The following is an 18,205-nucleotide window of genomic DNA, read 5'->3' as shown; positions in this document are numbered from 1 at the left end:
GTATTATTTTAAAAATGGATAAGATACTATCAGAAGTAAAGGAAACATAATGTATAATATGTTATTTTTCAATACTTTAATATTCCTAGGGGTATAAGTAATATGATTTAGTGCATAGCATGTGTACTAGGGGTATTTTCAAAGTAATTTAAAAATAATACATATTATAAATGTTTGTGCAATATAAAGGTAGATTAAATGTCACAATTATGAAAAATAGAATAAACTTTTCCAAGTGATTAATTGGGTGAACCAAGACATATATGTGAACATCTTTTCATGTTTGATCAGTTTTATTCATGATGGTAATAAAACCAAGCAAATGAAATGCAAAATGTTGACTGCGATGTAATGGTGGAAATTTTTACATGCATAAAGGAGTCAGGTTAAATTTATGGCCTTATGATGGCTTATTGGCTGCTAATATTGTACACACATTCTTAAAATGATCTATAACACCATGGCCAAAATCCCATGGGGACAAAATCACAGTTGGTACATACTGTGTTGATTTATCTCTCTTGATGTGCAAAATATTAACTCAGACAATTTTCATATAGCTCATTGGTTTTTGTTCAGCGTTAGATGTGCGTTTGTCATTAGTTTACTCTTTGGGAGTGTATAAAATGGCATTATCAATGTTGAACAGAGTTAAAATTGCGAAGAGTCATTATGTTCTGGCACTGTGTAGTTGACTTTTTTTTTTTCTGATTGAATTTTGAGTATATGATTTCAAAATGTATCAAATTACTGTTTCACTTGACTTCAGTTTGTAAAACTTAAGTTCTGTACTTTTGAATCAAAGCCAGAGATAAATGTCTTTGTTTCAACTCCAATGCCTGGCTTTCCAGAAGGTCTTAGATCCTCCAGTGTGTGAGAGGGAGGCATCTTCCTGGATGCAACAACCCATCTTGCTGCCTCTTATCTGCTCTTCCCTTTGCCATTGATCAGATCCTGTTCCCTGCTATTTGCTGAGTTTTCCCTGGTTTAAATCTAAGTCTTTGGTTTTCTTTCTCTGTAGGCAGGAAAAGAAGTATACTTTAATAACTTCTACCAGCAGTTGTTGGGTTGAGTTGTTTACCTTAGTCTCAAGTGATAAAATCCACTTTAACAAACAGTATGAGAAAAATGCAGACAACTTGATGTCTGATTTAAATAACTGAATATAAAACAACTCTTTAGTTTTTTATAAATGCAGTTAAAATCAGCAAGTTTCATCTACAGAGCTGTAATATATCAAAAACCAACTCAATGGAAGTAATGGAAATAAATGGAACTTTTTTTGGTAAGAGGAATATTTTTATAAGGAAAAATGCAATAGTGTGTAGATTTCAGCTAGAAGTTCTATGTAGATTTGGAGAAATACATTGCTTGTAGCATGGTGAAAGTGAAAGTTGCTCAGTTATGTCTGACTCTTTGCAACCCCATGGACTATACAGCCCATGGAATTTTCCAGGCCAGAATACTGAAGTAGGTAGCCTTTTCCTTCTGCATGTGATCTTCCCAACCCAGGGATTGAACCCAAGTCTCCCACACTGCGGGCAGATTCTTTACCAGCTGAGCCACCAGGGAAGCCGTTGTAGCATGCTGCTGCTGCTGCTAAGGCGCTTCAGTCGTGTCTGACTCTCTGCGACCCCATAGGCGGCAGCCCACCAGGCTCCCCCGTCCCTGGGATTCTCCAGGCAAGAACACTGGAGTGGGTTGCCTTGTAGCATAGTCATACCAAAAAGGTAGAATTCCCAAAGATCATGGGGGCAGTTTTATTTTGCTCTTTTCCATATAGTCCAGTGGCCGTTACATATAGCATTTTGTCTGCCACAGTATCTTCCCTATTTAGAATCTACTGTATTGTACTTAGCTTTTGTAGCACAATTAGCCTTGAGTTGTCAAAGCTCTTTCATCCAAGAATCTGAACTATGGATGCCTTTCTTACCTGGTTGTGTTGTCACTGCTTATATCTTTGTGATCTCTATATCTGGCAAAATAGAATTGGGCTATTTCCTAATAAATCATTCATGTTTCCACACTATAGGTCTAGTAATAGAAGCAAAAAAATAAAAAATTCTATTTGGAGTTCTTCTTTAGATACTCTATAGAAAACTTAATTTTGAAGTTTTGAAAGATTATCCAAGGAGGATTCCTTCAGATTTTTTAAGTCTATAATTTTATCAAGTTGACTTACTGAAAAGCTATGTGTTGAATCACATATCAGTAGCCCTCCGAATAGATGCTTTAAAAAATTATTTAATAGTATGCCCTTGTCTTTTATCAGGATCAACTAAAGAGAAGGCTATATAGCAACCATTTCTATTAGTTTTTGTGAAACTGCAATTGAATTCTGTGGGCTATGTTAGGGCTTACCCTTTACAAAGACTCATGTAGCAAAGGCTTAGAGCTTTAGCCTATAAGAATTCCTATGTCTTCTCACAAACTGTTATCCGCTTCTTTAGTGGGTACTGGGTGCTCATAGCTCAGAAGTTACCCACACTGAGGGCCTTTCTAAGCATCACAGAACCAAATTTATTATGCCTTGGGTATTTTGGTAAAAACTATTTATTAATGTTTTTCTTCATTCATTGGTTCTTGTTCTTATTGTTATAACGGGTAACTACTATATCATTTCCAGAAATAGGTAGTATAGAAGTAATGGACCTGCATCAGAGTAGTGTCTAGCTACATATCCAACTGGGAAAGTAATTCCTGAAGCCTTACAGTCTGAAGCAATTTTTTATAAAGACAATACTTGGAAATGCCCTAAATCACAACCCCAGTGCGGTGAGCACTCCCACCTCCATCCGACTGTGACGCGGTTCCAGTTTCTCCCATGCTTTGGGGATTGGTAATCAGTGCTGGAGCTCTTGTTTCAGATACCATTGCCAGTCCCCGAGTTGAGGGTGTGTGCACAGAACGGAGATGTGAAAAGTTGAAAAGGATTTTGGTCATCTCATTGCCATTGTGTACCTGAGATGGTAGCTATTACCATCACAGATGTCTAACTTTTTACTTTTTTCCTACAGCTTTAGGATCTCAGTTTCAGAAAGGACTTTTGAGAAGATCTTTCTTTTCCAGATTATTCTTGGGGTTACCTAGTATTAGTTTCTCAGTCGTGTTTGGCTCTTTGTGACCCCATGGACTGTCCATGGGATTTATCAGGCAAGAATATTGGAGTGGGTAGCCATTCCCTTTTCCAGGGGATCTTCCCAACCCAGGAATCAAACCCAGGTCTCCTGCATTGCAGGTGATTCTTTATTGTCTGAGCCACCAGGGAAGCCCTGGGAATTACCCAAATCAGAGGTTATTCAAAATTCCTTGAATATGCTATACAAATGGGTAGGGCAACTTATTTTTCCATTGCTATTTATCTTTCTGGAAAACTGTTAAAACATGTATACTTTGATTTACTGACTTAAATAGGATAATCGTGCCACAAATATATCTAAATAAACAGATAACATTTGTGTTAGGTGTTTAAAAGTTATATTATTGCTAGAGTGTATTTTTAATGAGTCAGTTTATTTTTAAAATTAGAATGTATTTTTCCTTTTATTACAAAAAAGCTTTAGTTATGAAAGTTCTTGGTTGTTCTCCCACAGGATCCTGCATACTGGGTGAAGATTCATCACTTAGAATACACAGATGGAGGAATCCTGGATCCAGATGATGTCTTGGCAGATGTTGTTGAAGACAAAGATAAGGTAGATGACTTGAAAAGTGTTCTATGTTGTTTTCCTCTATAGAGCCACATGTTTTCCCAGAGACTGAGATCCTTAACAAACTCAGGTGTCAATTATTGTTAAAAGGTACCATCTGTTCGATTTTTACCTAGACAGCCCATAAATCAAAGTTCATCATCAGATGCTTGGAAAAACTTTGTCAAGGTTTGGGAATCTGTTCATGGTGGCCTAATTAGCAGACACTTCATTCCCAAGAGTTCCTGATATGCCTCAGTAAATTAGTGTCAGGCTCTGAAGCTGTTGCGATTCTCATTGTCATTGTTGGCTCTGAAGTTTATTTGTGGCCTTTGCTAAATGTTCAACTTAATGCTTGGGATTTGCGTGTGTTTCAAAGGAGAGCCTATAATGGAGAGGAAAGTCTTATGAAGAACTACAGTGAAGATTGTTCTTAAAGTAGCTGGCAAGCAATCTTGAGTGATAGTCTTTGTCTTTATCGCTAAAGTGAACAACACTGACTTGAATCTTTCAAAAAGTTTAAACATGTTTTGCCACATACGTGGAAATAATCCCACTGCAAATATCTTATTTTAATGGGATGATCCTTCTGATGCGAAACTGAAAAAGGTATAAACTATTCAAATGGGACACGCTGGCTTACTGCTGTGAACATTTATTTATTTATTTTTTACTATATCTGTGTTGGGCTCCTGTGATTAATGGCTAATGTGTTCTCCGGAATTGAACTGCAGCTTTCCCAAAGCTCCTTACTTCTAATTTTCTTCTGCTGTGCATTCTCAGTGCTGTTAGTACTAGACTAATTGAAGTCTATAAACATGTATCTCTGTATTGTTTTTATGCCAAGGGTAGGGGTGTATGTGTGTTTTAATCAACTAGACTGGAATATAAATAACTACTTTATTGAACTTATATTTACATTTGCATTTTCCTTTTCCATCAGATTTTTTGTCCTGTTGAAATTTACATTAGTCTTTCACACATAATATGCATTTATTTCCCTGTTTTCTGTTGGATTTCAACCCTCTTTTGTTTTGCATTTTAATTAGCTCTTTCATATGAAACTTACCTCTCTAAATGATTGTAAGCCCCTAGAGGACATGGACTGAGAGATTTTAACTCCTTTTTGTTTCTTGTATTAATATCCGGTACACTGCTTTATCCAGACTTGATTCTCAAAGAACACTTTTAAGTTTGGGCAAAAAAGAAGACTTTTTTCTATACAATTGACTCTTTCTGTATGTGATTTTGATGCATACTTCTTATATTTTGGTCTCATGGTAAATAATAAAGTGGTATTTCCCTTGATACACAAGGGGAGGATTTTCACTTCTGTTTTTTCCCTTTTTTACTTTGTTTCTTCTCTACATCTTCTTTCCAAATACTCCAGATATTTGGGTGATTTATTAATGAAAAAGGTCTTCCCGTTTCAAATTTCACTGATGTCCTCTATATTAAAATGAAAAGCTGAAATGTGGCAAGTTTAAGAAGAGCCAGAAGAAAATGTCTCACCCCAGCCTCATCCAGGAGCTCATTATAAGAAGGGTGAGCCCATGACCCATGCAGGGAAATCATTTGTCCTGTGGACCTCCTTCCTTTTCGAGAATTGTTTTTAACTATCTTGGCATTGCACTTCTTAACCATAATCCATTTGCTAGATGTAGAAACAGCTTCATTATCTATAATCTGTTTTAAAAGGACTACACCACCATTACTAAATAAGGTAGAAAAGTGAGATAACCAGTTAAAATCCCAGCAAAGAATTAGTACTATTTGGGTACAGGTTTACTCATTTCTTTAATCTGCTTTAACACTGCTATGTGAAACCTAATTGATATTTTTCTGCAGAGTTGATGAAAATTTACACTTTTGATATTGCCAGAAATAATTGTATTCCCTTTTCTTTTTTAAAAAATGATAGAAGTGAAAAAGACAGCATTTTTTTTTTTTCCTTTCTGACATTCTCTCTACAGTCTTAAAATTTCCTTACAACCCAGTTGTCCAGTGTGGAAAGAAGTCTCTGCCAGACTTTTTAACCTCTCCTTTCTATCATTTTAGATTAAGTGGTATTTATAAATGTTATTTGTGGATGTTTAATGATGTTTCAAACTCACCCAAGATTGTTTGAGACAGTACTGAGCTTGGGTGAAGCTGTAGTTCTACTGTTTTTCAAGTTGATTACCTAATCATCTCTTACAGAGAAGGAAGCCCAGAGAAACATGGGTGGATATATGGAATTGTTGTGCTCAAGCCCACACACCTCAGCTCAAGGAAGGACTCTGACCACATTAGGAACCATTGATGGCCCAAGTGGAAAGGGTGACATAGGAAAAACAGAAAGTTAGAATTGGAAAGCAGGAAAGACTGAAGCTGTTAATACACTTAAGTGGAAGTTAGAGGTTAAATGGTATTCTACTTAAAAATCAGACAGGAAGCTAATAGATTTTAATTGATTTTCTAAAGAAATGACTTTCAAAATTTCTGGTACCCTAAGTGGTTTGTCTTTGGTCTTCTGTTATTCCTTTGGCCAACATAGTGCATAATGCATATATGGTATCTCTTTGAGAGGTTTTCTTTTATTTTAAACTTGATTTCCCGTTAAAATCACTTCACAGGAGAACTAAGTTTTTGCTCTGTTGCACTATTTCTAGCCTATATTTTGTCAAAATATTATTGGAGCAGCTTTGGAATTTTGAGTCTTATGATAACTAGTATTTGTGTAAAAGTGAAAGTGTTAGCGGTTCATTTGTGTCTGACTCTTTGCTTCCCCTTGAACTGTAGCTCACCAGGCTCCTCTGTCTATGAAATTCTCCAGGGCAGAATACCAGAGTAGGTAGCCATTCCCTTCTTCAGGGGATCTTCCTGGCCCAAGGAACCCTGACCCAGGGAAGCTATGTATTATCCCCATTTTTAATTTCTAAGAACAGTTCACAGAAATTGAGTCACTTGCTGAAGCTCACACAGATAGTAAAGGCAGATTCAGCCTCTGGAACCAAGAGTTTAAATCTCCACCCTATTTTTTTTTTCTTCTGCAATATGCTAAGGCAGTGTGTTGGGTGTTTGTATCTATGATTTCTAATTATGAAAATTCATCGATCATAAATAAGCATGAATTTGTTTTTACACAGTTACTGCCATCGTTAAGAAAAGATATGTAATGGAATTATGGAGAGTAGCAGAATGAATTCAAAACTAGTATGCTGTGCATGTACAGTTAACTCAGACTCTCTGTGCCTGCAGCCTGCATCTGATTTACTACAGAGATCTGCTAGTTTTACCTTTGTTGCTTTCTCTTGTAGCTCCTTTCCCAGGACCTGGATAATTCAATCCAGTTATAAGTTTAATTATAAATGGATTTGTGGAATACATCTGCAGTCTAAGCACTATGTGCAATTCACATGTATAGTGTACACCAGATGCAGTACTGTGCCATCTGAGGTAGGCAGGGCCCCCAGAGATGTCTCTGTCCTAATGCCCAGAACCCATGAGTATCTGTTGCATAGCAGATTTAATTAAGCGAGAGACTTTAAAATGAAGAGATTGTCTTGGGTTTTTTGGGTGGGCTACATGTAAACGTAAGGATCCTTATACATGAAAGAGGAAAGCAGGAGAGTCAGGGTTAGAGAGAGACAGTGTGAGAAAGTGTCAACTGGCCAATGTGTCATTTGAAAATAAGCCATAGAATGTAGATAGCTTCCAGGAGCTAGAAAAGGCATGTCTCCAGAAGGAGCACCGCCCTGCTCACAGCTTGATTTTAGACCAGTGAGCCCATTTCAGATTTCTCACCTCCAGAACTGTACAATAAATCTGTCTTGTTTGAATTCACTGTTTGAGGTGATTTGTTTGGCAGCGATAGGACATTGATACACTGTCTCTTACTCTATTTTAAACTTTTAAAGTGATGATGGTTTTCTCAAGTTTCATACTAGCTTGACTTTTAAGATTCTGTAGGACGAGGAAAACATGGCAATGTATAACTTGTATCTTGTAAACTGGAATACTGCCATTGTTTTATTACATATACAAAAGTATAATTATACTATATGCTAAGGTATATAGGGAGAATGTTTTTATCTTTGACTATCATAGGGATTCATTCTGGAGAGATTAGTGTAGTTCTCCTGGACTCCACCAGGGGCAGGTTGGCCCCCTGAGTCACCCATGAAATCTGGTCCTCAGATATTATAGTTTCAACTCAGTTTTATCCCTTGTTAAGTTGTGTGTGCTTCGGTATGTTTCTTCATGTCTTAGTCTTTATTTAGCCCTTTATAAAATGCATATGAAATTAGTTTTGTAGGGTCAGTGTAGGAAAACTATATAAACTATAAAAACTTTTAAGTCTAGTTATGGAATATAGTTAAGCATTCAAAGGATAACTGTTCAGTTCAGTTGCTCAATAGTGTCCGACTCTTTGAGACCCCATGGACTGCAGCACGCCAGGCTTCCCTGTCCAAAACCAACTTCTGAAGCTTGCTCAAACTCATGTCCATCGAGTTGGTGATGCCATCCAACCATCTCGTCATCTGTTGTCCCCTTCTCCTCCTGTCTTCATTCTTTCCCAGCATCAGGGTCTTTTCCAATGAGTCAGTTCTTCCCATCAAGTGGCCAAAGTATTGGAGTTTCAGCTTCAGCATCAGTCCTTCCAATGAATCTTCAGGACTGATTTCCTTTAGGATTGACTGGTTTGATCTCCCTGCCATCCAAGGGACTCTCAAGAGTCTTCTCCAACACCACAGTTCAAAAGCATCAGTTCTTCAGTGCTCAGCTTTTGTTATAATCCAACTCTCACATCCATACATGACTACTGGAAAAACCATAGCTTTGACTAGTCAGACCTTTGTTGGCAAAGTAATGTCTCTGCTTTTTTAATGTGCTGTCTAGGTTGGTCATAGCTTTTCCTCCAAGGAGCAAGCATCTTTTAATTTCATGCCTGCAGTAACCATCTGTGCCGATATTGGAGCTGAAAAAAATAGTGTGTCACTGTTTCCATTGTTTCCCCATCTATTTGCCATGAAGGATGGGACCAGATGCCATGATCTTAGTTTTCTGAATGTTTAACCGCTTTCACTCTCCTCTTTCACTTTAATGAAGAGGCTCTTAGTTCTTCTTCACTTTCTGCCATAAGGGTGCTGTCATCTGTGTATCTGAGGTTATTGATATTTCTTCCAGCAATCTTGATTCCAGGTTGTGCTTCATCTAGCCCAGCATTTTGCATTATGTACTCTGCTTATAAGTTAGATAAGCAGGGTCACAATATACAGCCTTGACTTCTTCCCTGATTTGCAACCAGTCTGTTGTTCCATATCTGGTTCTAACTGTTGCTTCCTGACCTGCATACAAATTTCTCAGGAGGCAGGTCAGGTGGTCTGGTATTCCCATCTCTTTCAGAATTTTCCAGTTTGTTGTGATCCACATAGTCAAAGGCTTTGGCATAGTCAATAAAGCAGAAGTAGATGTTTTTCTGGAACTCTCTTGCTTTTTTGATGATCCAACGGATGTCGGCAATTTGATCTCTGGTTCCTCTGCCTTTTTTAAATCCAGATTGAACATCTGGAAGTTCATGGTTCATGTACTATTGAAACCTGGCTTGGAGAATTTTGAGCATTACTTTACTAGAGATGAGTGCAATTGTGTGGTAGTTTGAGCATTCTTTGGCATTGCCTTTCTTTAGGATTGGAGTGAAAGTGACCTTTTCCAGTCCTGTGGCCATTGCTGAGTTCTCCAAATTTGCTGGCATATTGAGTGCAGCACTTTCATGGCATCATCTTTTAAGATTTGAAATAGCTCAACTTGAATTCCATCACCTCAACTAGCTTTGTTCATAGTGATGCTTTCTAAGACCCACTTGACTTTGCATTCCAGGATGTCTGTCTCTAGGTGAGTGATCAAACCATCATGGTTATCTGGTTTTCTATCGTGGTTTTTTATATAGTTCTGCTGTTCTTGTCACCTCTTCTTAGTATCTTCTACTTCGGTTAGATCCGTGCCATTTCTGTCCTTTATTGCATCCATCATGCATGAAATGTTCCCTCGGTATCTCTAATTTTCTTGGAGAGATCTCTACTCTTTCCCATTTTGTTGTTTTCCTCTATTTCTTTGCATTGATCACTAAGGAAGGCTTTCTTATCTCTTCTTGCTATTCTTAGGAACTCTGCATTCAGATGGATATATCTCTCCTTTTCTCCTTTGCCTTTCCCTTCTCTTCTTTTCACAGCTATTTGTAAGGCCTCCTCAGACAAATGTTTTGCCTTTTTGCATTTTTTTTTTGGGGGGGGGGGATGGTCTTAATCACTGCTTCCTGTACAATGTAACAAACTTCCATCCATAGTTCTTCAGGCACTCTCTCTATCAGATCTAATCCCTTGAATCTATTTGTCATTTCCACTGTATAATTGTAAGCAATTTGATTTAGGTCATACCAGAATGGTCTAGTGGTTTTCCCTACTTTCTTCAATTTAAGTCTGAATTTGGCAATAAGTACCTCATGATCTGAGCCATAGTCAGCTCCCGGTCTTGTTTTTGCTGACTGTATAGAGCTTCTCCATCTTTGACTGCAAAGAATATAATCAATCTGATATCAGTATTGACCATCTGGTGATGTCCATGTGTAGATTCTTCTCTTGTGTTGTTGGGATAAGGTGTTTGCTATGACTATTGCATTCTCTGAACCCAATGAACAATGTGAAAAGGCAAAAAAATATGACACTGAAAGATGAACTTCCCAGGTTAACTGATAACAACAATAGTAAGATTTTGATAGTGTTGTTAGTGCAATAACTACCTGTGTGTTTTGATTTAAAAATTAAATATTTAAAATATTGAAATATCAAACTGTTTTATAGTGCATTTTAATTTTTTAAAAAATCCTTTTAAAATTAGTTTAACAGTCATTACATTGTTTAAGTTTTATAGGAAGATTTTTTTATGACAAAGTATTTAGATTAATATTATTTGGGGAATGAAAATGCCAATATGACTTATTTTAAAGTGCGAATTCTTTTATCAAGACTTTTTTTTGATAAACCAAGAAGCATTCAGGGTTCTAATGTGATTTTGGACTGAAGACTGACTTGCACAGTGAACTCGTGACCTAAAACCAGGCAGTCCTGAAGCCCAGATCGCTTTCTGAGCACACTCTGTTGCCCTCTAGTGGAGTGTCCAGCTACGCAGAAACCAACTCACAGGAGATGTTTCCTGATACATTTTCATTGTATTTCTAGCACAACTCAGAGACAGAGTCATGGCTAATACAATCAGGGTTTATATTTCAACTAGTGATTGTCAGTTTTTCATGGTTACCAACCATACTGATATTTACATACGGTTTTGTAAGTTTTAAGGCTGAAGCAAAATTTTTGGATTTGTAAAACTATTTAGACTTCTTTCCATCTTCCTATTCACTGGTTGCACGTTTATTGGCTGGTGGTGATAAAGAATAACTTTTTCCATATGTAGTTGAACAATTTATGAGATATATTGTTTTTCTGGGGATAGGGGATGCTAAATTAAGGTATAATCCTTAAAAAAAAAAAAGGTCCTATATTATTTTTGAATTCTAATTTTGTCTATAAGAATCCATTTCAAAGAGAAACACCTATTTTAAGCCCTGGACTTTTAAGAAGTCAGAATATGGTTTTGGGAGGTTGTTTTTCTTTGATTCAACAGTTGTGGATATTTTGAAAGTGCATTTGCCAGGAAGTTTGGAGAATGTTTCAGAAATAAGTGCAGAAGCCCGAAGGGATTATCTTGACCAAAAAATTTCATCTTAATCTTTTAAAGAATGCTCTCTGCTTATAGAATTATAAAGTTACAGAATCATAGAAGTAGAAGAGACCTCAACAATCATGTACCTTAACCCCATCATCTTCCAAAGGAGAAGTATCTGAACCAAGGATAGTTTACAGGCTCCATATTTCCAGCTTATTTCTTTCCTGAGTCCATTTTTGCGTTTCCTCTCTGGGATCCTGATAACATCTGGTGTGGATCAAAACTGCTGAATTTCCCACTCCAAGTTGGTTGCCTCCACCGACTTCCTTATTCCTGTCAGCAGGAGTATCTTCTATTCTTTCTTCCAGGCTTGTACTTGTATTGCAGTTATTTTAAAAATATTTAATCCAGCTTATTATTTGAACCTAGTTTATGTATCTGTTCCCCTCTTTCCATTTCTACAGCTTTTAAATTTAAATCTAAAATAAAATGCAGGGTTAACTTAGTTGATGAGGAATTGGTAGTCTTGTCTTTGTGTTCTTTGCCTCGGATGCTCTGAGGCACAGAGTGCCTGCAAGCTTGCATTCTGCACAGGAAGAGTCAGTTCATCTCTTGGCTCTGCTGGCTCTTTTGGCTCTGGGCAACTTTCTTACCCTTCTTGTCCATAGTTTCCTCATGGACATCTGGAGCTAAAATAAGTGCTAATTTTACAAGTTAGTACATGAAGTGTTTAGGACAGTACCTGGCTGTGGTGAGTCATCAGTAAGTGTTATTATCATTAACCTACTACTATTATTAAGGTAGATTATCTTATTCCCAAAGTATTGCCCAAGTGGTGCCATTCCTTCCAGTGTATACAAAATAAAGGTTCCAGCTCATGATCATACATTTTATTTAGAGAGCTCAGAGCGTCTCCAAACTATTTTTCTCAAACTCAGCCTTCTCCAACCTCACCAAGAATGAAAGGACCATAGTGACTGTTCTCTCCAGCACCACGGGCTTTTTTGCTCCGTGGCTTGCTTGACATTTGACGTGTCTGGAATGTACTTGTCCCTACTTCCTGCTTATCCAGGATTCATTCAGTATATTACAGAATGAAAGCTCCATGAAGAAAGGGTCTTTGTTCACTGCTGTGTGCCAGGTGCCTGGCATTTCATAACTGCTGAGGTGGTTGTGGAGGAGAATGGAATGAGTGAGTGAATAAGTTTATGTATGTGAGTTTTCTGGTCTTGAGCAAACCATTTAACTACTCTAAATGCTAGTTTTTTTTTCCTTGATAAAATGAATGATTAATGATAATGTTTTCACAGTGTCTTTGGGAAGACTGAGAAATTTTATATAAAAATACAGTGGAAATTAGGAAGTACTTTATACATGCAAATAATGTGTATTCCTGCTGCTCAATTCTTTGCTATCTTTCAAGATCCAGGTCAGATTGTATTTTTTTCTACTTTGTTTTCAGACCATCATAATCCTGAATAAATTCTCTGTCACTCTGTAACTTTGTAGAAATCATTTAAGTAGTCTTTTAAAAATATATTATTGCTTAATAACACACATCAATTGCCTTATTCAAATCCTGAATCTTATTACGGTTTAACTTCTTAAGTCTTAGTTTTGTCTCTCCAAATGTCTTGTACACTCCTTTAGGATTGGGATAGTCTTTTCAAATAGCTAACATCTGAGCTTCTTAGCTGTGGCTTGGTCTCAGTTAGTGATAGTTATAACTGGAACTGAAGGTTTAATTGTCCATCTTTTTTCTTCCACTGAACTAGGTTGTGTCTTTTAAACTTTCTATCATGATGCAGTTTGTAGGCATGTTGCAACCTCAGAGGAGCACTTTGGAATCAATGCCTTTGTGACCTTACTATGGCAAAGATAAATGGTGTTGGGAGACAGTAATATAAAGCAAAGAAATCCAGGTGATGCCTGTATGCAATACATTCTCCCTGATGCCTTCTGCAATTTAGTTCGCAATGATAATATGTGTGAGTGGGAGTGAACGACAGAGAATCTGTGCACAGATGTGTGTGTGTGTGGGGGGGGGCATATACACTTGTCCTGAGCATGCTTGTGCACATCTGTGATACAAAGGTTTCACTGGGAGTTGGAAAGAAATGGTCAAACTCGATAGTGCTGTTAGTTTAGCTAGGCATTTGAGTATAGTCAACAGTAAAACATAAGAAAATTTTTGACATATATGTAAAAGTTCAAGTTTGTTTGGAGGGAAAAAGGCAATGAAACTAGAGATTATAATAATCTTTACTTAGAGCTAAAATGTAATTCTAAAAGAAACAAATCAGCATTTCCTCCTTTATAAGCCTGCCTTTGCTGCTGCTGCTGCTGCTAAGTCACTTCAGTCGTGTCCGACTCTGTACAGCCCTATAGATGGCAGCCCACCTAGTGCCCCCGTTCCTGGGGTTCTCCAGGCAAGAACACTGGAGTGGTTGCCATTTCCTTCTCCAGTGCTTGAAAGTGAAAAGTGAAGGTGAGGTCGCTTAGTCATCTCTGACTCTTAGTGACCCCATGGACTGCAGCCTACCAGGCTCCTCCGTCCATGGGATTTTCCAGGCAAGAGTACTGGAGTGGGTTGCCATTGCCTTCTCTGAAGCATGCCTTTAACCATATGTTATTGGACCAATGTTCTCTCTTGCAATAGCTTATTTTGAGGCTATTTGTATAGGTATATCTATGCCCAAGAGTTATGTGACCATCATTAGTATTTTAAAAATACGTCTATTTTGATTTATATAATGTATAAATGGCAATTTCATTAAGGTACCTGAAATTACACGAATACAAAGCTACTTAAGTTATAAAACATCGTCTTTCAAAAATGTAAATACCTCTGGGTGCTAGTTGAGCACCACATTGTTAATAGGTAAGTTTGTATAGATTTAATCAGATTGTGGTTTCCCCCCTGCCCACCCCAATATCTAGCTGAGATCAGCTTTACTCAAGGAATATTATGGAGTGTTATGTGGGTGAGCATTGGGCTTTAGCCATTTGAGTTCAAGTTTTTCATTTTATTACTCTAACCTCTTTCAGCCTCACTTTTCTCAGTTTAAAAATCACTTACTACTGCCTCACCAACCATACAGGATTGGTAGATTAGTAGGAGGATCAAATGCAGGTAAGTACCTGGTAACACTCTGAAATATTAATATGTTGTACTGAGCAAATATAGAACTTTTGCCCTTATTCCCTGTGGCAGGGAGGCATTTAAGCAAATGTTTACTTGTAGTCCGGGAGGGCCTTGCCATCATGTAAGAACAGTGAACCAGAGGAGAGGAATGTGAGAGAAGTTTGGAAGGAGGAGGCTGGTTATGTGGACAGAGAGCAGTGTTCACTTCTTGTTCTCCAGAAAGGTGTTCAGAGAGGGAGAAGGGACCTCTTTAACTGGCAAAGAGGATACAGGGGAGAATTGGAGGAAGGAGGATGAAAAGGAGGAAGATAGAATTTACCCTTAGAAATGTAATGAGTACAAAGCAAGGATACCAGAGCTTCCGGGAATACACAAGGAAGGCATAAACCACAGTACAGTGACAGCTTCCCAGCTCTTCTATGATTCTGGAACTTTGATAACATTTGTGTGTATGTGTTTGCTGCTTAGTTCTTAACGATTAACAGTAGATTGCTTAAAATGAGAAGGAGCTGGAGCCTCCTTTGAAGGAGGTGGGGTGTCTCTTTTAGGATAAGGGAGATCTCAAGAAATAAGCTAAACTTACGGAAAGAAAAGCACCTGAATACATGGAATCCCATGATTTAAGAAAGAAAATGAAGCAGGCCAGCTGGGAGATATTCTCAGTGCTGTCCAGTGACCCATGAAGCTTCAGCGTCACCGGGAGATGCTATCTATTCAGCCATTTCATGGGAGTAGCTCTGTATCAGACTCTTAATCTTGTATGATGTTTGCTGTTTTTCGATTCTGGTTCTTCCATTTCCAGGACCCCACATTCTCTATATATTATTAATTAGCTATATTGTAAATGGGCTGCTCTTGAAATCACATTCACGTTTATAACACTTCTGAGGTACTTGTTCCAAATTCCATTTGTATTTACAGATGACTTAACATCTGCAGATGAATTTTTAGTAAATAAGAGTATTTAATTTCTTTAAACTTTTTAAATTGTAGCTTTTTAAAGTCCTCTAAGTATATAATTTTCTGTTTAAAGATAAAATGTACATCCCCACCGTGAATATTGAAGCTTAAAGAATTTTGGCAGGATTACTGAACTTTATATTTGCTGCTTTAACTTTTTAAGTTCTCTTTTTAGCTTCCCTTCTTTTGATGTTATGAATCAATTTTGAAGGATCAAGTGACATTTCCTTAGCAATAAAGAAGAAAGCCTCCTTGTGCAGACTTTAATCAGAGGAGCAAAATAGCACAGAAGCCTGTTCATATTTAATATCTTTATTAATCTCAATTCAAAATCCGTTACAAGTGAAACAGGTATTTACATAATACTTAACCATAAGCAGACTGAGAGACTGCAAAATAACATGATTCGAGATGTTTCTCATAGCTCACCAATCTGAAATATGCAGCTATATATAGACAAAAAGTTGAATCTAATAGTTTGTAATTGATAACAGGGTGAAAACTTTTCTAGATGGCTAGCTGAGGGTAGCCACTGTATCTGTTCGAAATGAACCTAATGTGGTCCTTTAAATACAAATTTTACAAAGCTCTGGGTTAACTTATTGGAATTACCTAATGTTGCTAATAATGCTGAACCTGGATGCTCTTTGGGCTTCATGGTGGCCAGATGGTAAAAGAATCCTCCTGCAATGCAGGCGACCCAGGTTCAATCCCTGGGTCAGGAAGATCCCCTGGAGAAGGAAATGGTAACCCACTCCAGTATTCTTGCCTGAAGAGTCCCATGGACGGAGAATGCCATGGACAGGGGATCCTGGCAGGATACAGTCCGTGGGGTCACAAAGAGTTGGACACCACTAAGGGATTAACACTTTCACTGTTTTGGATGCTATTGAGGACTGAAGGGAGTCTGCTAACTGTCTTCAGCTATCTGGGAGATCATAGAAAAGAAGGACTAAATTCGTTTATTGCTGTTCCAAGAAGCTGGGCCAATGAGGTTTTAAGGAATTACATTTCAGCTCAATATAACGAATAGCTCTTCAATAAAGTACATACTGCTTTATAAAGCATGAACTTCAGTTATTGAGACTATCTAAGCAAGAGTTGCACAAACATTTGCCAGGAACTATTCTTTTAGGTTTGGAGTTTAATTAGACCATGTACAGGCCAACTATGAGCCAAAGAGGCCTGCATTTCAATCTGGAAATATGAGGTAGGCCCATGTAGCTGATTATTGTGCAGTGTTGTCTGCTTACCCAATATCCATCCCCACTAGAGGAACTCCAGTTTTGTTCAGGTATCTCTCTCCCTCATGGTTCATTCCATGTGACCACCCCTGTCAAAGGGTAAGTCTGGGTGGGCCTTTATCTGTGTGCCAGTGACTTTAGTCCAAACCTGCAGGTGGTTGATTCCAGGACCCACCACAGATGTCAAACTACACTATTTCTCAAGTCCTTTAGTTGGGCCTCCATATCTACCATTTCATTTCTAAGGATTCAACTAATTGTCGATTGTGTAGTTCACTGTATATTTACATGAGGTGGGGGTTGTAAGTGGATCAGCACAATTCAAGCTCTTGTTCTTCAAAGGTCAACTATACTTTGAGGATGGTGATGTGATTCTGTTTGTGCCAAAGATGCTCATGGAGAGGTATGCTGATGCCTTCTGGGAAAGCTCTTTGTATCTCCTGGGAGAGGTTTCTCTGAATTCCGTTCTATTTTGAGGCTTGGAACTCCTGCATCTTCCAGCTTCCAGCATGAGGTGGAAACTATCATGGAAGGAGAACCAGCACCCTGGGGACTTCAAGGACATGGCCTCTGAGCCAGTGGATTTAGTGAACACTGAAGTCCATCCTAATTGGGACATCCAATTACACATGAACCATTTATTACTTTATATGTAAGCCTGTTTCAGTTGTATGTTTTTGTGACTCACAGATTGAAGTTTCCCAATTGTCACCCACAATGATAGGAGTTGGGCTCCATGTTTTCACTGTTCTCATTCCCACTTGGTTGGGGTATATTTGTTCTTTCCTCTTTTATTTCTATATGTGAGGTTGGCCAAAAGGTTCATTTGAGTTTTTCTGGTAAGTGTTGCAGACAACTCCAAACAAACTTTTTGGCCAACCCACTATCTTATATTAGAAAAGCTTTCTTAATTTAGTTTATAGGTCTCCTAAGTTGTTTGCTTCCTTCTTTTTAGATGTTTTTCAATTGTTGGTGAAAGAGTTAAGCCCCTAAGGTTAAAAATGCATATTTCAGTTAGTTGGTTTGCATGACTTTGATTCAGTAGGCAAGATTAATTGGGAATTTTTCCATTTGGTGAGAATTACATCTCAATTTAAATTCTTTATTATCCTATGAATTACATGGCAAATAGATGGGGAAACAATGGAAACAGTGATAGACTTTATTTTCTTGGGTTACAAAATCACTGCAGATGGTGACTGCAGCTATGAAATGAAAAGATGCTTGCTTCTTGGAAGAAAGCTATGACCAACCTAGATAGCATATTAAAAAGCAGAGACATTACTTTGCTGACAAAGGTCCGTATAGACAAAGCTATGGTTTTCCCAGTAGTCATGTATGGATGTGAGAGTTGGACCATAAAGAAAGCTGGGCACTAAAGAATTGATGCTTTTGAACTGTGGTGTTGGAGAAGACTCTTGAGAGTCCTTTGGACTGCAGGGAGATCAAACCAGTCAATC

The 18,205-nt window shown here is 37.8% G+C and overlaps 1 protein-coding gene across 3 annotated transcripts in view; it reads left to right on the top strand.

Annotated features, from left to right (window-relative positions):
- PARD3B (par-3 family cell polarity regulator beta) overlaps nt 1-18,205 on the top strand; it is a 1,129,489-nt gene that overhangs the window by 158,869 nt on the left and 952,415 nt on the right. For all 3 annotated transcript variants that reach the window (XM_061148945.1, XM_061148946.1, XM_061148947.1), the window contains exon 2: nt 3,594-3,695. In XM_061148945.1, coding sequence (XP_061004928.1) covers nt 3,594-3,695 — 102 coding nt within the window. The remainder of the gene's footprint in view (nt 1-3,593; nt 3,696-18,205) is intronic.

Source organism: Dama dama, chromosome 8, assembly GCF_033118175.1.
Source record: "Dama dama isolate Ldn47 chromosome 8, ASM3311817v1, whole genome shotgun sequence".
Lineage (NCBI taxonomy): Eukaryota > Metazoa > Chordata > Mammalia > Artiodactyla > Cervidae > Dama > Dama dama.
The sequence above is the reverse complement of the archived record's forward strand: the minus strand, read 5'-3'. Positions and strand labels throughout refer to the sequence as shown.